A 22,641-nucleotide genomic window follows, 5' to 3' on the forward strand; every position below is an offset into this window, starting at 1 on the left:
ATCTCAGAAAATGTGTAGAAATATGGAATGAGGAAAAAGTAGGAAGGAAAAATAATCCCCCTCTGTGGCCAATATACTATACTTACTTGCATGTTTCTTAAAACATTATAAAGTTTCACTAATTTTATCATGATTGCTTTCTATTTTATTTTACTATTTTATTTTGTAATATTTTTGGACTTTAAAAAAAGCTGCAAAAAGTGTACCTAGAGTGTGACTACAGCCTTCACCTAGCTTCCCCTGTTAACATATTATAAAACCATAGTACAATTATCAAAACCAAGCAATTAATGTTGATAGAATACAATTAACTAATCTATAGACCATGTTTGAATTTTACATTATTATCAATAATGTTTTAATTTTGGTCCAAGGTCCCATAAGGATCTCACATTGTACTTAAGTATGTCTCCCATTATGGGATTTTGTGGTGTTTTTTAATGCTAGTTATGACTATTGCATTTTTTACTGTTTCATATGAAAGCCAAATTAAGATATTTTAATAATATATTCATATAGTTAGGTCTGAATGTTATTGCTTATATGAAATACAGTGAGTTATATTCCTCATCCAAGTTAAGATCATAAGCATAGTCCTTTAGAAGCACTTGATTTTATTGTGATATTTTTAAGAGAAACACAAACATTTAAAGGACTCGTAAAATAATGAATAGCCATATTGCTAATGGTAGTTTTATAACATGAATGGTACTAAGAAATATCATAAAATACAGTTTAAAGATGAAACAAATGGGATTTGGACACATGACTTGTATGAATTCTTTCTTCATGTCTACTGATTTGTATTAAAATAATTTGTAATAATTTGTATTAAAGAGTATATATTATCTTATTTAATTAGTTTATTAAATCATTACATTTCTGTTTGTCTCTCCCTCTGAATATATTTTTAAAATGTTTTGATTAAATAGAAACTTTCAATGAAATAACATTTTTATACTTATTCTATTTCAAGATATCAATTTAGTACCTTTGCCCAACAAATATCACTGGTGTTAGGCCATTTGACAAAGACATCTTTCTCCTGTCCCCTTTCAAATGCAGGGTAAGGCTGTGTTTCATTTCCTGAAATTGCTGGATCCTAAAATTAAAATGAATATAAACAATGTACATATGGAATAAAAGTATAGCCACTTGAACAACCAATAATTTTAAATTATTACATTATCATAATTATCATACATTTTTCCATAATCATACATTTTCTATCATCACGATATCATAATATTGTGCTCTCACATGGATTAACAAGTAGTAAAACCATCAGTGTTCTAGCTAGATTGTTTTCTAAATCCTTAGAAGAAAATTCTAAGGACTTTTGAAAATGCATTAGTTATAATTTGAAGCAAGTTTACTAGGGTATTTATTTTGTTTTGTTTTTATTTCTATGGTGAGACTTCTGGCTGACTAGTTCTCTTCCTATAAGTTAGTGGTAAAATACTCTCCCCACTGAATCACTAACCTGAAAACAAATTTTCAAATACAAAAAGCATCTGAAGCAATTCCGAACAATGACTGGAGAATTGTATAGATATAGAAAATCCACTATCACTTTGTGATAGCTGCCACAAAATGAAACCAATTTGTAGCCTGATAATAACTAAAAATTAGCTTGTCTTTGACTCCCAGCTTTAGACTTGGATCTCTAAAGATACACCTAAATTTACAAAGGTAGCTGGTGGCAGCCCATGTAAATAAAATGAAATGCTATAGGAAGAAAGTTTTAGATTTGGGAGTAGAACCCAAAGTTAGAAGCTTCTTATTTTGAGACACCTTTTTTTCTCCCTTATTTTAGAAGAATTAATAAAACCAAGAAAATACGATATAAAATATAAATACTGACCAAGATAATAATGAACCTCATTCCTTCTTCTCTTATTTTGTCAACAAATTCAGGAAGGTCAGAGAATCTTTCACCAATTGTAAAGTCTAGCTGCCTTTCCATGTAGTCAATGTCTGTGTATTGAACATCCTGAAATATAGGAGAATTGTGACAGTGAGGTAAGAAACGCAAAAGAGTAAGAGTATCATATTCTCTGATACTTATGAAAGTAACAGCAATATGAAAGCTTCAATTCCTCTTCACTTGATCCTAAAAAGAATCAATCAAGTAATGCAGTATTCACGTAATGAAAGTAGTATGTAAAGATGTAAAATATTCTAAGAACAGCTTCATATAAATGTTTTGTTAACAGTTCATTTAGTAATTTGGATTTAAAAAGAAAAATTCTTCTAAATCAGTTTATTTTATGTAATTCTCAAAGGAAACAGGAAGACATGGGTAAAGGATTTATGATGCTGTGAAATAATGTTAAATGGCAAATTGGAATTTTGTACAATGTATACAGAAACAAGTGTTGCTCTATTTCTGGAAAGTATAAAGCAAATATGGGATAATTTCAAATAATTCTAATTTGGCAAAAGGAGAGAAAGGACTATTAGAAAATCCATCAACTAAGATTGTTTTTGTATTATCCATCAAAGTTTTGGAATAACAGTCCAGCTTGAATAAGCAAAATATTGCTTACAGATAAGTATTTGAAAATGTATGTAAACTAACAAACATTTGGATTTTATCACAGAATCCTCAGTGTAGGCCTAAATAACAAATTTGTTAGTTATTTTCTGTTAATCGACATTAGCTTGATTTCTTCTAAGTGTTATAAAAATTATGGCTGATATAATAGGTCTAATAATAAGAAAACTTCACTTTTTATGATAAGTTTCCATGTGCATATTTCTATATCATTAACCTTACAATCAATTTTCCCATAATAATGTATTCAGGAACTATATATTAGATTCTACTATGAGTACCATATCTTAAAAATAAGGTCTTTTTGATTCTTCTTAGAATGAGTTTTTATATATCAAGAATTCTGTATTTCGATGTTTAAGTGTTAACAAGAAGATCCCTAGAATTCCTTAATTTTACCAAAAAGTAAAATTACAAGGACTGATCGTTTTTTAATACTTCGGAATATTTAGTTTCCTGTACATTGCGGGAAGAGAATATTTGGCAAAGCTCCTCATTCTGTATTATACATTGTTTCTATTATCTATTCCTAGGCAATAATCACCCAGTTTCACCCCCAAATCCTTCTCTGTAATTGTCACATTAGTGATGATATAGACTCCTGTGGACTCAGTATAATACACAAAGAACTTATAGAATGTGTCTACCTATGCAACCCATAGTTTATGAGAGGTAAGCAAGTGCACGGTGACTTGTTTAGTACAAATCAAGGTCATAGAACTTGGTAGAAAGATTTCATAAGGTGCTATTAAAAAACTGAGCATTAGTACCAAATGCTTAAAATAATTTAAAAGTGTACATTTAATTATTTTATTCTGCTTTTATATATTCCATATTTAACATTGTCTTAAAAATTGATATACATACATAAGGGACCCTGGCAGTCACCATTTCTTGATATAACTCCTGAACCTGTGAAGTATTTCTGTATCCATATCGACATAATTGGAATCCTAAAGCCCAGTAAGGTGGCATGACTGGATGGCCAATTACCTTTAAAACAAAATTTTTTTTGTTATGCATGAACTAAGAGAATTATTTTATATTATAAAGAAAACTTTTTGTATTTTAAAAGAAATATGCAATCATACTTCATGGTATTGCTTTGTTGCAACTTCTGGAGTTGGGCCCAAAAACATATAAAAATCCAGTATTCCTCCAACTGTGCGGTAAGTTAGAGCAGGAGTTGGCTGGAATGTAACATCTGGAAGTCCAAAATATTATTCCATTTTTATTTATATATAAGATATTAGTTTATGAAAATGTCACATAAAATATGAGAAATTAAACAAATGATGGTTTTACCCATTGCATTGCTGTTGAGTAACAAAACTCCATGAGCATTGCCCTCTTCTTCTAGAGCCATGTAATAGGGATGAAATCCATAGGAATTAAGTTTATACTGAAATAGAAAAAGATTAAACATACATTTAAATAATAATAGCATGCGAATTTAATTCATCCTGTTTTAAAATTATGTATTAGACTGAGCCTTGGGATTTAAATGTTCCCTTTTTAGCACACTCAAACTATGCTTGAATTAAAATAAATGCATTTCTCTTAGAAAATAATTTCTTTATTGCTTGAACTGTTACTACTTTAGAGCACGCAAATGAATATACAATAACACCCACAAACACTGCCACGTAGAAAAACATTGGCTTTAGGAGTAGTTAAGTTTCTTTCCAGAGCTTTTATGTTTTCATTTATTTATGAACTGGCTATTCTTTTTCCATAATAAAATGTTCAAGAAATGGTTAAAGTGATGAAATAATAAAACTGTGCAGAAAATAATATGTTAAGTTTATACATTTTATATTTTTTAAACATTTAATCATCGTCCCACAGTTGAATCCCAGTAATTTATTAACATGTGAAAGTAATTTTATATATTGAGAATCAAGATTATCCTAACCTAGTAATATCTGTTCCAATGTTGAAGGGTTTTTAGGAAGTGAATTTAGTAAAACATATTTTTTCAGGTTGGTGTAAATGAAAAACAGCCTTCAGTAACCTAAGTTGGGAATAATATGATACAAATAAAAGTTGTTTGAACACTTAATTAAAAAATAGTTTCAACAGCACAAATTTTATAGTCTGTTACTGAATATATCCTTTAAGTACACATCACATGTGAAAAATGGAAATGTATTTTTTTCATGATATGTGTGGAATATTTATATTTAACGTTATTTGTTGAACAGTTCATTAAATATCCATGAAATGTGTTACATTAACAAGAAAAAAACTTTGGGAAAAGTGTCATGAGTATATAAAAACACTTTCTAAAGATGTAGCTAGCTGTATGGTCTCACAAAAATGCACAACTGCAGTTGTGGATTATAAAGGAAAAAGTTAGAATCAAATCATTATCTAAAAGTCAAAAAAAAAAAAAAAGAAAGAACAGAAAGACAGAAGGAAGGAAGGAAAGAAGAAGGGAAGGAATCAAGAAGAACCCTTAATAGTTATTATTTAAAAGCTGGGAGTAAATGTAGACTTGACAGGTAATACTGAATCAGCATATTCTTTCTATGCATCTGAAAGGTCACAGCCCAGTTTCTCACCATAGTCAGGCAAGTGTTCAATCCTCTACTTTCTTATCTATTCAATCCTCTACTTTCACCTGTAGTTTATGGTTACTTTTTTACATGCCTGTAAAATGTGGCTTGGATCCTAAACATGGTTAGGTCCCTCATGGGGTGGTCAAATGCTGGTACCTACCCCAGGGGGTTGGTCTCTTGTAAACATTCCCCAAGTATGCCAGTTCAGATCGCGCTTAAATGCTGTATGTTCCACTTCCCCAAAACCATATACATATTCTGATGGCAGGCGAGTAGATATTTGAATGAACTGGTCATTAAAAGCAAATCCCGGCAGGTGAGAATCCCAACTGAAAACAAAAGAAAACAATTCTGTTCTCGTAAAAATATATACAAAATAACATCACAAATAAAAATGGTAATCATTTTTTAGGTGATCTGAAAATTAATAATTTCTTTCCCTATGTATCTAATAATACCCAGGTGTCAAATGGAAATAGATAATTACTCCAATACATTTTTATTTTGCCTAAGTCAAGGAATATGTAAAATATGTTTCATATATACATATGTGAACCATAATAGGAATAATATGATCATACATGTTTATCTTTAGACAAGTATTACTTTTAAAAGTAAAATTAGGGGCCGAGCCTGTGGCGCACTCGGGAGAGTGCGGCGCTCGGAATGCGGCGACGTTCCCGCCGCGGGTTCGGATCCTATATAGGAATGGCCGGTGCACTCACTGGCTGAGTGCCGGTCACGAAAAGGACAAAAGAAACCCGTAAAATTAACATGAACTTATAAAAGACTCAGTAATGTATTTCCTAGAAATGAAAGAAGTCCATTTTCCTACTCCCTTGAGATAATCACTATAAATATTTTTATATATAAAATTTTAAAAATCAATATTACAATAAACTTTAATCATAATAGATATTTTAATTTCTAACTATCCCAAGTTACTACTCCCAATTGTTTTTTTTTAATTTGTATTTATTAAAATTGGTGTTATGTGAAGAAATGTGTTATTGTTATCCTAGTCATGTGCAAGAAGAAAAGAAGGAAAAGAAAATACAGTTGTCAGGGAGAGGAAACAGAAGTATTACAACAAATAACCTGGGATGTATTCAAAATTTTATTAATTATTTTGAAAAACTTCTTAATAGAGAATAATGCTTCCCAAATAACAATAAATAATGTCCTTACACCAGGATATTTTTACAAAATGACTTAGCTTCTCAGCCTTTTAAACAAAAATGTTGTTGTAACAACAAATTATTAAAATAATGCAGACATGGTTTTCTTTATTATTTGTATCCACCCTGCCAATACCTGAAAATATTCTGACAACATCACCTAGAGAATAGCATGGCGAGCTTAAATTACATAAAAGTATATTTCATTATATTACAGCTTTTAGCACTTTTGATGAAAACAAAGACGATTTTAAATTAAACTTATTAATTATAATAAAAATATACCTACATTTATGTGTCTCAATTTCTTTTCATAAATACATAGCAGATAAATTATTAACTCTATCAGACTCCAACCCCAATAAACAATTTTAACAGTTCTTATAAAATATTTACATAACTCATTTCCAATTACTTATTTTTACCAACACTCATTTTGCTTTTCAAGGGGAGTCTTGATTTTGGCTCTCAACTTGACTAGAAGAATAAGTCTGATACTTAACAATGAAATTGATCACATCCAAAGTGTAAATGAAATTTTAGACCAATTCTATATGATAATCCTTTGGGTATGCTAATTATTTAGCTTAGAAATGCTAGAATAGGCAAAGTCATTTAACACAATAAAACTGGAGTGATGCTACTCTAGCACAGTAAAGGTTGTGAAAATTATAATCTTACTTTTTTCTTCCTAAGCGAAAATCAAAGTATATTTCAACTCAAATAATTCTATTACTTACATAACCCTTCCAGTGCTTCTCCGTCGAATCTGGATACCAAAAGGATTTTCCTTGATTTCAGCATCATAAAGTCTGTTTTCATAAGTACTTGTTGGAGAGGTTGGAATATTTAATGGTATTGGAACTTCATATCTCTTATTTTGGGAATCATAAATCTATTGCAGAGAATTAATAAAAAGAGACACTGTTTGTTCTTATTGCTGTAATAGCATATAAATGTCATTAAATCATTTAAATTATGGTTCAAACAAGAATATTTAGAATTGTCGTCCATGTAATTCCTAATTCTATGTCCATGGCTGATATATCTGTATACAATTCCATATACACATATAGAATGAAATCAAATTGAGTATTGTGTTTTTGTACCTTTCTAAAAAATGTTTTGTGATTCTTTTTCCATTTAATAAGAAATTAAAAATACAAAACTTTTAGAGCCAAATATTCAATTACATGGATATACCAAAATTATTTATCATTTCATGGTTAGACACAGAAGTTGTTCCAATTTTTTTTTGTCACACATATGAATGTACAATAAATGTTAATTCTAATTTGTGTTTATTAATGTCCTAATTTCCTCTAAACATTTTTTCAGAAGTGATAGCACTACATTATAGTGTACTAACATTTTTAGGGTCCTTATATCTATTGGTTAACTGCCTTCAAGAATTATTGTATTCATTAATATTCTCACCATAGTGTATACTTTAATACTAATTTATATTAAACTAAAAGCATTTTTTAATTGTTAATTATTTCCCTGCTGATGAGGATGCACATTTTTCTTCATTTCATTCAACACTATGTTTCCTCTTCTTTGAATTTGCTTTTCATTCCTTTGATTTTTAGTGAGTGTAAATATCATGTTTTTATTTCCAATTTTTATTTCTTCTGTTAAATGTGTGCTTATGAAGTCTTGCTATTTTTCTTGATTGTATGAATTGAAATTGCTTTCCTTATGTTGTATTTGTGTCAGATATTTACCTATCTTTTTCTTCAAATTATTTATAATGCTTTTTGATGTGGTAACATGTTTAATTTCTATTGAAAATATATAGATTTTTATCTATGGGATTTATGCTTTCTACCTGAGGCTTAAAAAAACTACTAGCCAATACGAGGTAAATATGCAACTAAATTTTGTTCTAGGCTTATGTTTGATTTCTGCACATGAAACTCGATCTAAATTTCATTTTAGCATATGATTTGATACACTTTTCTATATGAATTATTAAATAACCTATTTATTACTAATTTGTGAAGCTTGCTTTGTTTTATATTAAGATTCTCTCTCTCTCTCTATATATATATATATACACATATACTTATCTTTATGCTTTTGTGCATCCTGTTTTAATAAACTGTCAAGCAATTCTAGTAATAGCTCCACCCTGCTTTAATTTTGCAAATTTTTGTCACCCATCCCATCTTTTTAAAGATATTTAAACATATTGCCATATGTTTATTTTTCCAGATGAACTTAAAGTTTATTTTACAAAGCCTCAAAAAACATTCCACTAAGGTTTCTAGGGAAATACTTTAAAATAATAAATTGATTTAAAGTGAATTAACTTGTAAAATAACATTTGCCTTAGACTTTCTCAGCACTTATTTAATATCTATTAATACTTTTTAATAGTTTTTTTCCTTACATATGGCTCACTTACTCCTATAATTTCTTTATGTTCTTACTGTTTTTTTAAATTATTATTTGATTTTGCTAATGGGATTTGCCACCTTTTTAGCTTCTAAATGGTGAATGATCATATACAAGAAAATATTTTTTGGAAATACTATTTTGTATCCATTCTTTTTGCTAATCTTTGTTATCATTTTCCATAGTTTTCTTAATGGATTCCCTTGGAATTCTGAAGTTGAAAAAAAAAAATTAACTGTAAAAGTTGAAAGAAATTATTTCTTTTGAATGGCTTATCACATTGGCCCCAAAATTCAGGCCACTATTTAACAATAATGGAAATAGTAAGCATCCCATTTTGTGTGCGTTAACAGGACTATCAACATAGTTCAAATCTAAGTGATTTATCTATTTAACAAGAGTTTAATTTTTTTTAGTCCACAATGTATGTTTCATTATTCACAACGTTAGCAAAACTGAGAAGCTTCATTTATTGTGCTTCTACCTATGAGACATGTAGAAAAAAAATTTATTTTTATAGAATCAAAACGTGAAAAAGCCAATTATTAACCCTTAATATTACATTAAAAATCTGAACTCCTAATCTACTCAAAATCTCTGTCTCGAGAGATGAGTCAAGAATTGGGATAGTTTATATTATACCTACCTTAAACTGCAGCATATCATTTTTGTGATATATCACCTCCACACGAAGAGTTGAGATGGGTTCAGAAGGTAGTGTTATTCTAGGGTTTGCAGTATTTACTTCCAGGTCAGCTGTTATACCCATTGATGAATACTGAGTTGACTTTACTAAATAAGAGTTGTAGTCACTGGGAAAGTAACATGGAGGTGCTCTGGATCCCGAAGGAACCTAAAAACACAAGGCATGATCATTGCCAGAAATTGGAAGCACTGTGATATTTGACTCTAACAAAATAAGGCCGACTTATGTTTAATCACATGTTATATGATTTACAAATGTTATTGTTTAATACTAAAATAGAATAACAATGACAACACAAAATATCTAGTATGGCAGCTGAGACACCATATACTAAAATGTTATGCAGAATATTTATATTTTTATTTTAAAAATATAACAGTAGAGCAGAATGATCAAATGTCATAGCTCTGCAACTCAATAAACGGAGTTAGATTGTATTCTCTGTAAAAAATTAGTATGTTACTTGTAAATTTTGGTTCTGTGCATATTCTCACTCTTCATATTGACTTGCTTTTCATGTGTAAAAATGGCTCTATAGAAAGCTGATTGGTTTATGTAGAGGTGGGAGCCTAAGATAAAAAATGACAAACTTTGGAATTGGTGGTTAGTTGCCTTTCCACAATCCATTCTCCCCATCTTCCTTACTCATTTAATTATTATATTGGTAGAAGATGCAATATGTTCATTTACATTTCCCAGTCAATTTTGAAAAAGTTGAATAAGACCCCCAAAATCTCTTCAAAAGAATGGGGAATTGGCTGATTAAATTAATAAGCTGATGTCTTTTACTTTTCTATCTTCCTTCTTGTGCCTAGAATGCAAATAGAATGGCAGAAGCCATGGTACAACCTCGAAGATGAAAACCAAATGGTAAATATGGAAGAGCCTGGGGCATGGATGACATTGAAATGCCATCATATTAGGCCTGGGATTTGTAAAAGAAATATAAGTACTGTTTTGCTTAACTTTGTCAGACTTCAGGTGTCTGATACTCTCAGCTTAAAGCAATCTTTCACTGATAGGAATACAGTAGTACTCATTCCAAATGCAGTGCATTAAGTGCCTGCCAATTGAACCAGGAATATGATTGACTAGAAAATTTCAAAGTCTGTCTGTGACTCCCTTATAGCTAATTTTCTGTCCAGTATCACTTTCATTTTATTGTTTAATAAATCATATCTTTCTTATTGATAGTTCTCATCAGAACTGCTATTTTTGTAGTTAGTATGAAAATAATCAGGCTGTTTAATTTAGGGAAACATTATAAAGACCTATGGGCTAAGTATTCAACAGATAACTTTTTAAAAACTTGGCTTACCCAAATAACATATAACTGATTAAATTTCAAATATAATATACCTTTGAATAGTTTTTTAAAAAATACTTAAACATGGTTTTCTTCACATATATCTATATATCTTAGAAGTAGCTAAATTACCACCTGCAACAAAACTTCTGGGGTTTTCAGAAAACATTAAATCAGTAAGACCCTTAGAGTTCATGTGATCTGATGTCAGCTTTAAGTACAAATGTGAAATTAGGTGAATACAGGGATGATTTTGAAGAATAAGTAAGGTACTTCGATGTTCTAGGTAAGATCTTTTCCTGAAATTTTCAGTGATTTAGGAAGTGTCAATAATGTCTTACTATGTTAAGCCTTGGGAAAAGATTTTTTTCTTTTGTCTTTATTTTTACATAAGGGTAAGCAAATTAAAGGATTTTGCACAGAGTAACCACAGCCAGAGTAACTACACCATCCAACTCTTATTTGTTTCTCATCCCTTGATGTCTTCACTTCCCTCCTTACCAAGCTTGTTTCTTTTCTCAATCACTAAAATCACTTTTTCATACAACATCAATCTATGTGCACCTCATTAGCATTTTATCGTACTCAGTTGCAAAACACAAATCCTGGGGGGAAAAAATCTATTTTCTATCTTCTCAATGCCTAAAATTGTGCGGTTAAATGTGGCTTGAGAAATACACACAACCATGCTGACTGCTCTCTTTATATAATCATGAAAGCCCCAGTGGGTCCTAATGATGCAATCATACTCTATTTCCCTAGTTCATTCACCAACACACTACCCTACATTTTCCTTTCTTCTCTGACCACCAACAGATTCTTCCCTATTCTCATGGTCACCTAATGGTTTTCTTGTTATTTAAATATGAAAAGGAAAATAATCAGAGCAAAATCAGCACTAAATACCTTATCTACTCGCTCACCCACATCTTCACCTCCTGTTGCAAGATATGTACTATCTTACTTCCAAGGTTAACCATTTCATTTGTGTATCCAATTCCTTGTCTGCAAAGACATTTCTCCCTCAATTCTCCACTCTCTCTCCTGTTGCACTAATATTACATTTATTGTAGGTTATCTTAATAGCATAAATTGATTTTATTTCTCCCATTTGAAAGTACAGCAGGGTGGTCATAGTTAACAATAATTTACTGTATATTTCAAAATGGCTAGAAGAGATTTGGAATGTTTCAACAACAAAAAAAAAGTGATAAATGTATGAGGTGCTGAATATACCAATTACCCTGATTTGACCATTTCACATTGTATCAAATTACCACATATGTCCCATAAATATGTACAATTACTACATATAAATTAAAAGAAACTGTCACCTCACTGATTTCTCCAACTATTGTTCCATTTTTCTGCTTTCTTTACAGCAAAAGATAGATGATTTCACCATACACATTGTCTCTGATTTGTCCCTTCGTTCCCCTTGAACTCCCACTGACCAGGTCTCTAGCCCACAGGACCCGTTTGATAATTTTTTTCTTTTTTTTGTCAAATTTACCAAAGACTTTCATGCTACCAAATCCAAATGTCAATTTCCAGTTTTCATCTTACTGACCTATAAGCATAACTTGCACAGTTGATCATTTCCTTCATCTTAAAATGCTTTGTTCATGGGATTTCCAGAATCCAACATGTTGTTTTCAGCTTAATACTTTTGATATTCTTTCTCGTTCCTCCTCATTTTCCTGACTAAATGTTGCAGTGACCCAGGCTTTAGTCTTTAAAGTCTTCTCTTATCTATTCATTCTCATTCCCTTGATAATGTTATCACATCACATAGCTTTAAACATATGTACATGTACTGACTCTAAATTTTAAAACTTACCTGCGATATAAAATTCTCAATTTTATTAGTTTAAATACATCTCACAACTGGACAGTGGCATGTGGATTTCTATTGGGCATCTCAACCTTAATGTGTCCAAAACATAACCCTACCTTCCAAGCCTGTCTCCCAGCACAGTTTCCCCAAAGTCTGTAAATATCAATTTCCTTTTCTTTATTTTTCCAGTTGTTCAAATCAAAAACTTGAAAGCATTCTTTACTCTTCTCTTTCTCTCATTTAATACATCCAATCAAAGAAAAAAACTGGCTTTATCTTAAAAATATGCACAAATTTTTTACTAATGCTACCATTACCACCCTGGCTCAGTCTACCAATGTTATTTTGCCTTGGTTATTACAAAGGCCTCATTCCTGGTCTCCCTACCGTGATCCTCTAAAAGTCTGTTTTCAGCATTGCGGCCATTATGATCCCATTACAATGGAAGTTTAATCTTCTCACTTGTTCTGCTCAAAACTTCCCAACAGCATCCTATCTCTGAGTAAAACTCTTAATCCCCAAAATGGCCGAAGTGATAGATCTGCATTCTCTGTTTCCATACATCTGTGATTGTATGATCTATGACATCATCTCCTGGGGTTCTTCCTCTCACTAATTATGGTTCACACACACTGTCCTCCTTGCTATTTGTCAACTGTACTAGGTGTATTCTTACTTCAGATGCACTTCAGGTTGATGATTCTTCTTTCTAGAATATCATGCCATTCCTTTCTTCCCTTCATCTCTCTGAACAAACGTCAACTTCTCAAAGAAACCTTCCCTGTCCAATCATTAAAATTACATCACTGGTATTCTTCCTCCTTTCCTCTTTTCTGATATACTTATTCCATAGTACTTATCCTACGTAACACATAATTTTCTTATTATTCATTTGTTTTCTCACCCTAGAATATATATTCTACCAGGGAAGGGGAGTTTGTTTATTTTGTTCACCTAGAATACTGACTAGAACATACTAGGTCTCAATAAGTATTTGTTAAATAAATGAATGAAGAAACAGTATTGTCTAAAGAAACACAGGAAGTATATCTGCACCATACATCATCAAGCTTAATAACCTTCTTGAGCCTGACATCCTAATTTTAAAGCTTCACTTCCTTGACTTAAGAATATGTAAGGGGCTAGAATACAAATGGTTCTGAGAAAAGTAATTTTTTTTACTTTTACTGGAGAAATGAAAGATACTTCACTATTTGGTTTTCACTGATTTCAGAATCTTTTCTCCTCCTCATTTCTTCTTTTCTTCAATTATTCCTTAATCTTTTCTAATGGTAAAGATTATTCTGCTTTATCAAGTGATGGAAAGGAAAGGGGTGGTGGTAGTGGGTGTGTGGGAGGATGTGACAATTTGACAATTTCTCTGGAGGCAGAAATTGTATGTATTTCCCCATAAAAATGCAGAAATTTATGGGAAGTTGCCAGCAGATATGTCTTGACTTCTTGACTCTTTTCAGTGATATGCATTTAATCTCTAGTTATGTGAAATAAATGTTTTTGCTGACAAAATCCACTAATGTAACCAAAAGCACAAAATTTGAAAAAACAAGCTTAGAAAGAGGGGACATTTTCCATGTTATTTTCTTGTAACATGGATAAAAATGTCTGTCATTCAAAACTATTATCCTCGGCAGGCAGAGTGGCCACTGGGAGAACCGTAGCATGGGGGAACTCCAGGTGACCGGATCTGGTGCTGCAGCCCTTTGTGAGGTACAGACAGGCCTGGAAAAGGTTTTGTAGGAAGCTCCATGGAGACCACACACCCTGTGGTGCCAGTGCATGACCCAGCAGGTAGGCCTCACTGCCGCTGCCCAAATCCATCCCCAGCCCAGCTGACTGCATGTGGATCAAAGAGGAACCCAGCTGGAGAAGTGGAAGTTCCTCGGAGACCAGAGGCCCTGTGGTGCCAGTGCACGACCCAGCAGGTATGCCTCACCACCGCTGCCCAAATCCATCCCCAGCTCAGCCCACTGCATGCTGACCAGAGAGGCACCTCCCCTGAGAGGCCCAAGACCTGAGGCAACCACACACCCAAGGCAATAGAGGGCAACCGAGCAGACACTGAGGCAGCCATACCAAATTAGAAGCCCCAGAAGCATCCTGGCCAGACAATATTGTCAAACCAGTGGAAAATGAAATCCCTGCCACAATGACTAAACATCAAAGGAAAGACACCAGAAATATGAAAAATCAAGAAAATATACCACCAAAGGGTAATATCTGTCAAGATTTAGATCCTATAGAACAAGAAGCCCTTGAAATGTCTGACAAGGAATTTTGAGTGACAATTCTAAGGAAACTAAATGAGATACAAAAAAACTCAGCTAGACAACATGATGAAATGAGGAAAAGTATACAGGACCTGAAAGAAGAAATGTACAAGGAAATCAATACCCTGAAAAAGAATGTAGCAGAGCTTGCTGAGCTGAAGAATTCATTCAATGAAATTAAAAACACAACAGAGAATTTAACCAGCAGGCTTGCAGAAGCAGAAGAGAAAACTGCTGACTGTGAAGCTGGGTTGTTTGAAATAACATAGGCAGACAAAAAAAAAAAAGAAAGAAAAAAAAGAAAATTAAGAAAGAAAGAAAAAGAATTTAAAACATTGAAGAAAATCTAAGAGAGATATCAGACAACTTTAAGCACTCAAATATCTGAGTCATGGGTATTCAAGAAGGTGAGGAAAAAGGAGATTGCATTGAAAACACATTCAACAACATAGTGGCAGAAAACTTCCCAGGTACTGGAAAAGACATATTTTCAGATTCCGGAAGCTCAAAGATCCCCAAATGTATTCAACCCAAAAAAGTCTTCTCTAAGACATGTTATAGTCAAATTGGCAAAACCCGAAGATGAAGAGTCTTAAAAGCTGCAAGAGAGAAGCGTCAAATCACCTATAAGGGAGCCCCAATCACACTAATATCAGACTATTCATCACAAACCCTAAAAGCCAGAAAGGAATGGGATGATATGTTCAAAATACTAAAAGACAGAGATAGCCAGCCAAGAATACTCTACCCTGCAAGGCTATCCTTCTGAAATGAAGGGCAAATAGTATATTTCTCAGACAGACAAAAATTGCAGGAGTTCACAAACACATGACCACCCTTACAAGAAATTCTCAAGGGAGTACTGGGTTTGGTACCTGAAAAATAACTACCACTGCAATAAAAACTCAAGAAAAATCAAAACCCACTAGTGTAATAAAAATGGCATCTATGAAGAGAAAACAAACAAACAAACAAAAGGCTATCTACAACCCAAGGAACCAACAAATACAGAAAACAAACAGTAAATCAAAAAGAAAGGAACAAAAGACACTTAAGACATCCAAACAAAAATCAATAAAATGCAAGGAGTAAATCAACACCTTTCAATAACAACACTTAATCTAAAAGGATTAAATTCCCCAATCAAAAGACACAGACTGGCTGACTGGATTAAAAAGGAGGACCCAACTATATGCTGCCTTCAAGAGACCCACCTCACCTATAAAGACTCACATAGACTAAGTGAAAGGATGGAAAAAGATTTACCATGCAAACAGAAATGAAAAATGGGCTGAAGTAGCTATTCTTATATCTGATAACATAGAATTTAAACTAAAAACCATAAAAAAAGATAATGAGGGACACTACATAATGATAAAAGGATTGATCCATCAAGAAAACATAACAATCATAAATATATATGCACCCAATGTTGGAACAGCCAGATTTATAAAGTAAACTCTATTAGACCTAAAGAAGGAAATAGACATGAATACCATAATAGCAGGGGATCTGAACACCTCACTATCAATATTGGACAGAACATCTAGGCAAAGAATCAGCAGAGAAACACAAGATCTAAACAATACTCTAGACCAATTGGAATTGGCAGGTATCTACAGAACATTCCATCTAACAACCTCTGAATTTTTATTCTTCTCATCAGCACACGGATCATTCTCCAGGATAAATCACATATTAGGTCACAAATCAAGTCTCAACAAATTCAAAAAAATTGGAATTATCCCATGTATTTTCTCAGAGCACAATGGATTAAAATTAGAAATCAATAACAAACAAAATTCTGGAAACTATAAAAGCAAATGGAAATTAAACAGCATTCTACTTAATGACATATGGGTCCAAGAAGAAATCAAATAGGAAATCAAAAAATTTACTGAAAATTATGATACATCATACCAAAACCTGTGGGATACTCCAAAAACAGTACTAAGGGGGAAATTTATCACATTAAATGCTTTCTTCAGAAGAATGGAAAGATGGCAAATGAACAAACTAACACTTCACCTTAAAGAACTAGAAAAACAAGAGCAATCCAAACCCAAAGTTAACAGATGGAAATAAATCATTAAGATCAAAGCAGAACTTAATGAAATTGAAACCCCCAAAACATACAAAAGATCAATGAATCAAAAAGTTGGTTTTTTGAAAAGATAAATAAAATTGACAATACATTAGCATGGCTAACTCAAAAAAGAAGAGAGAAGATTCAAATAAAAATTAGAAATAAAAAAGGGGATATTACAACTGATACATCTGAAATAAAAGGACTCATTTGAGACTACTACAAACAACTATATGCCAAGAAATTTAAAAATCTGGAGGAAATGGATAAATTTTTGGACATATGCAAGCTACCAAAACTGAGCCAAGAAGATGTAGAAAACCTGAACAGACCAATAACAATAAAAGAGATTGAAGCTGTTAACAGAAGGCTCCCAACAAATAAAAGCCCAGGACCAGATGGATTCACAGCAGCATTTTACCAAACATTCAAAGAAGAATTGACACCAATTCTCTACAAACTATTCCAAAGGGTGGAAACAGGGGCAATTCTCCTGAACTCATTCTATGAAGTGAACATAACCCTGATATCAAAACTAGGTAAAGATACAACTAAAAAACAAAACTACAGGCCAATATCCATGATGAACACAGATGCAAAAATCCTCAATAAAATACTAGCTAACAGAATACAGCAACTCATACGCAAAATTATACACCATGATCAAGTGGGATTAATCCCGGGTATGCAAGGTTGGTTAACATATGCAAATCAATAAATGTGATACACCATATCAATATTATCAAGTACAAGGACCATATGATCATCTCTATAGATGCTAAAAAAGCATTTGATAAAATTTTACACTCATTCATGACAAAGACTCTCTATAAGTTAGGTATAGATGGAAAGTATCTCAACATAATTAAAGCCATGTATGATAAACCCACTGCCAATATAATCTTGAATGGGGAAAAGCTGAAAGCTTTTCCTTTAACAAAAGGAACTAGACAAGGATGCCCACTCTTACCATTCCTATTCAACATAGTGTTGGAAGTGCTAGCCAGAGCAATCAGAGAAGAGAAAGAAATAAGGAGCATCCAGATTGGAAAAAGATGAAGTCAAACTGTCTCTGTTTGCAGATGACATGATCCTGTATATTGAAGAGCCTAAAGCCTCTACAAAAAAAACTCTTGGAGTTGATAAATAATTTCAGCCAATTAGCAGGATCCAAAATCAACACACAAAAATCAGTAGCATTTCTATTCTCCTATAGTAAACATGTAGAAAGAGAAATCAAGAAAGCTTGCCCATTTACAATAGCCACCAAAATAAAAACAAAAAAAACTTAGGAATTGAGTTAACCAAGGATGTGAAAAATCTCTATAATGAGAACTACAAACCACTTCTGAGAGAAATTAAAGAGGACACAAGAAGATGGAAAGATATCTTATGCTCTTGGATTGGAAGAATCAACATTGTGAAAATGTTCATACTACCCAAAGTGATCTACAAATTCAATGCAATCCCCATCAGAATTCCAATGACATTTTTCTCAGAAATGGAAAAAAGCTATCCAGACGTTTATAAGGAATAACAAAAGACCACATGTAGCCAAAGCAATTCTGAGCAAAAATAAATAAATAAATAAAGCTGGAGCCATAACACTACCTGACTTTAAACTCTACTAAAAAGCTATAATAACCAAAACAATATGGTACAGGCATAAAAACAGACACACTGATCAATGGAATAGAATAGAACATCCAGAAATCAACCCACACACCTACAGCCATCTGATCTTTGACAAAGGCACCAAGGCTATACACTGGGAAAGAGACTGCCTCTTCAGCAAATGGTGCTGTGATAACTGGATATCCATATGCAGGAGAATGAAACTAGACCCATACCTTTCACCATACACTGAAGTCAACTCAAAATGGATTAAATAATTAAATATACACCCTGAAACAATAAAACTTCTTAAATAAAACATAAGAGAAATGCTTCAGGAAATAGGACTGGGCACAGACTTCATGAATACAACACCAAAAGCATGTGCAACCAAAGGAAAAATAAACAAGTGGGATTATATCAAACCAAAAAGCTTCTGCGCTGCAAAAGAAACAACTAACAGAGTTAAAAGACCACCAACAGAGTGGGAGAAAATATTTGCAAAAATACATTTGACAAAGGATTATTATCCAGAATATACAAGGAACTCAAACAACTTTACAACAAAAAAACAAGTAACCCAATTAAAAAATGGGCAAAAGAGCTAAATAGGCATTTCTCAAAGGAAGATATATGAATGGCCAACAGACACATGAAAAAATGCTCAACATCACTCAGCATTTGGGAAATGCTAATCAAAACCACACTGAGATACCATCTTACCCCAGTTAGGATGGCTAATATCCAAAAGACTGTGAATGATAAATGCTGGCGAGGTTGTGGAGAAAAAGGAACTCTCATACGTTGTTGGTGGGACTGCAAAATGGTGCAGCCTCTATGGAAAATGGTATGGAGGTTCCTCAAACAATTGCAGATAGGTCTACCATATGACCCAGCTATCCCACTGCTGGGAATATACACAGAGGAATGGAAATCATCAAGTCGAAGGGATATCTGTTCTCCAATGTTCATCGTAGCACTCTTTACAATGCTAAGAGTTGGAACAAGCTCAAATGTCCATCATCAGATGAGTGGATACGGAAAATGTGGTATATCTACACAATGGAATACTACTCAGCTATAAAAAAGAATGAAATACTGCCATTTGCAGTAACATGGATGGACCTAGAGAGAATTATATTAAGTGAAACAAGTCAGCCACAGAAAGAGAAATATTACATGTTCTCACTTATTTGCGAGCTAAAAATAAATAAATAAATACCCAAACAACTTGGGGGGTGGGGAGGAAAGAAGACACAACAATTACAATTCCTTGAAGTTGATAAGACAAGCAAACAGAAAGGGGATTGTTGGGAGGAAGGAGGGAGAGAGAGGAGGGAGGGAGATTTCGGCAATTGGCCACAATAATCACATTGTATATTGACAAAATAAAAAAAAATAATAATATAATATAATATAATATAATATAATATAATATAATATAATATTATATTATATTATATAATATTATATAATATTATATTATATAATATTATATTATATAATATTATATTATATAATATATTATAATATAATAAAAAATAAAATAAAATAAATAAACCATTATCCTTCTGTTGAAAAAATGGCCAAAATAACTGTCCAGAAATTATCACCTCTTAGTGGAACAGAAATAGCCCATCATTCAACTTCTTAAGTTTTAGTAACTGGAGACAATGCTTTTGAAAGATTGTTTGTTACTGGCATAATCTTACCTAATTGAGCTAGTCAGACACAGCCAATATCTAATAAAGAGCAATAAACAGAATATCATTTATTAAATAAAGTTACATATTTCCAAATACCTGGAAAGCAACCTATACATTCATTTAGCCTAGCATTTACTAAGCTATGTCTTTGGAAAATTAAGGTAAAGATGAATTATCTAGCAGAGCTGTTAAAATAAATTCCAAATTATATATATGAATACAGTTCATATACTGCAGTGTAACATTATAATATGTAACATTTATATTGAAATGCTATTTTAAAACCATATCATGAGTCATAATTTAAATTTTTATTACCGTTGTCCATATACAGCCACGTTGTATGCATTTTTCTTCATCTACTGTGTCTGCATCTGGATAACAGGTAAACGTGTCATTTTCTGAGAAAACTTGATTCCACTGAACGATAAAGTTTCCTCCAAGGTTAAAGTTGAGACCATTAATTAGGAGAACCTTCAAAGACAAAAATGAGAAAAGAAAAAAATTAAAGATTATTACTGACCATTGGACAATTTAAAAATATTGAACATTTTACTAAATGTGACAGCCACAGCAATTCTTCAGATCAAATCATTAATAGTTTTGATATAAAACTTGAAAAACAGAATAGAAAGGAGAAAAGTGTCACACCACTGAAATGGCTAAGACTTCAAGACGGGAAAGCTATGAGAGATTGTACAATATGGATGAAAAGCACTATCTTCTTAATCCAGACATGAGCTCAATTCTCAGTTCTGCTATTTAATGCTAATGAGTCTTTCGGGAAATTGCATATTCTGTATTATCCTCAATATCTTCCCCTGTAAAATGGGAATACTAACTCCTACTGAGAGGGGTTGCTATGCAAAATGAATGAGATGTGAAATGTAATGCACCAAATGCAATGTCTGGGACACTCTATGTATGAAATAAATGTTAGTTCCCTCAAGGAAAACACAGTGAAGAAAAAGTTGACCTTTTTCGTTGATATGGAGGCTCTCAGAGACAGAAGAGGAGAATACATATTCCTTTAATTCTGCTTCTAGTTGGATCCACTACTTACAATGTTTGAGGGACAAGTTGGAGAGGAGATAATATGGCATTATGCAAAAAAGAAAAAAAATACACTTTATTGGGATATTGCAAAGTTACGTTTGGTTATCACTTGTATACCTTGGGAATAACCTGTGCAATATTTATCCCAAACAGATTTTCATAGGCTTAGTTTACTTTTTGATATCACCAAACCTACATTCATAAATCTACATTGAGGAATGAAAATTCATATATAGATCAGCTAAGCACAGCAGAATTAGGAAGGTTGATCTACTAGTGTTTGTGTATATACTTATATAAGCATAAAAGTAAAGTAAAATAGACACAGATATAAATTGATATTGCAGAATAACCAAATAAAATGATTTCTATATTATGCCCCCTTGACAATCTTCGTTATATTCAAAAAGTTCTCAATAAGCCTGTATTATACAGTACTGACTTATTCTTAGTGCTATCAAATCCACACACCATACTATGCTTACTAAATTAAAAATAATTAACCAATAATTTTTTCTGAAATTTGCTAAGTGATAACCCCTGGGCCGTATGGCTTAGGAGTCAGACAAACAATATTATAAGACAATGTTCTCTAACTCAAATGATTAAAAGTTTATTTATGCTGATGTTACTAATAATTTAGTATTACCTAAATGGCGGAAAAGTAAATGACAAAACAATCACTTTTATGTTTTGAATTATTACTATTTCTAACATTTTAAATACATTAATTTATTACCCAAATCAACATTATGATTTAAATGTTACATTTTACAGATGAGGAAGCTTAGGTAATGAGAGATGAATTTAATGTGCTTCAACACACAGATAGCAGAGCTGGAATTACAGCCCAATACTGTGACTCATCTTCCCTCTCTATTATACCTGGTAAGAGAGACAAAAATCACAAGATAAGAAAGACCTTCTACAGGAAGGGAAAAGAGTAGACAAAAAGTTCAAGATATATTCTAAGGATAATGAGAGTTCATAAAAGGGGGAGCAGGGAGAATGATTGAATAAATGGATAATAAATTAATAAATGGATAATAAATTAATATCTTAAATTGTCTTAAATAAAAAGCTAAAACATTTGGAATATTTATTGTATGTAATAGGTAAGTTAGAGTTCAGAGTAGAAGAATGGTATAAAAAGCACCAGGAAGACCTATATAGGAGCAATATCCAAGAGAAAATGAAATAGGAAAGGAGAAGTAGCAAGGAGTCCTCTTAATATGGATATGAAAATACAAATTGGAATCAGCTAAAATAGAATATTGGCAGCAAAAGGGAAGAGAGAGAGAGAGAGAGAAGGAAGGAAGGAAGGAAGGAAGGAAGGAAGGAAGGAA

At 32.3% G+C, this 22,641-nt stretch overlaps 1 protein-coding gene across 1 annotated transcript in view; it reads right to left on the bottom strand.

The window, feature by feature from the left end:
* SI (sucrase-isomaltase) overlaps window positions 1–22,641 on the bottom strand; it is a 105,780-nt gene that overhangs the window by 34,910 nt on the left and 48,229 nt on the right. The window contains exons 24-32 of the mRNA XM_063098997.1: window positions 20,558–20,713; window positions 9,343–9,549; window positions 7,037–7,191; window positions 5,279–5,447; window positions 3,863–3,959; window positions 3,649–3,761; window positions 3,425–3,550; window positions 1,865–1,993; window positions 992–1,102 (exon numbers count right to left, since the gene is read on the bottom strand). Of these exons, the coding sequence (XP_062955067.1) occupies window positions 992–1,102; window positions 1,865–1,993; window positions 3,425–3,550; window positions 3,649–3,761; window positions 3,863–3,959; window positions 5,279–5,447; window positions 7,037–7,191; window positions 9,343–9,549; window positions 20,558–20,713 (1,263 nt within the window). The remainder of the gene's footprint in view (window positions 1–991; window positions 1,103–1,864; window positions 1,994–3,424; window positions 3,551–3,648; window positions 3,762–3,862; window positions 3,960–5,278; window positions 5,448–7,036; window positions 7,192–9,342; window positions 9,550–20,557; window positions 20,714–22,641) is intronic.

Source organism: Cynocephalus volans, chromosome 1, assembly GCF_027409185.1.
Source record: "Cynocephalus volans isolate mCynVol1 chromosome 1, mCynVol1.pri, whole genome shotgun sequence".
Classification (NCBI taxonomy): domain Eukaryota; kingdom Metazoa; phylum Chordata; class Mammalia; order Dermoptera; family Cynocephalidae; genus Cynocephalus; species Cynocephalus volans.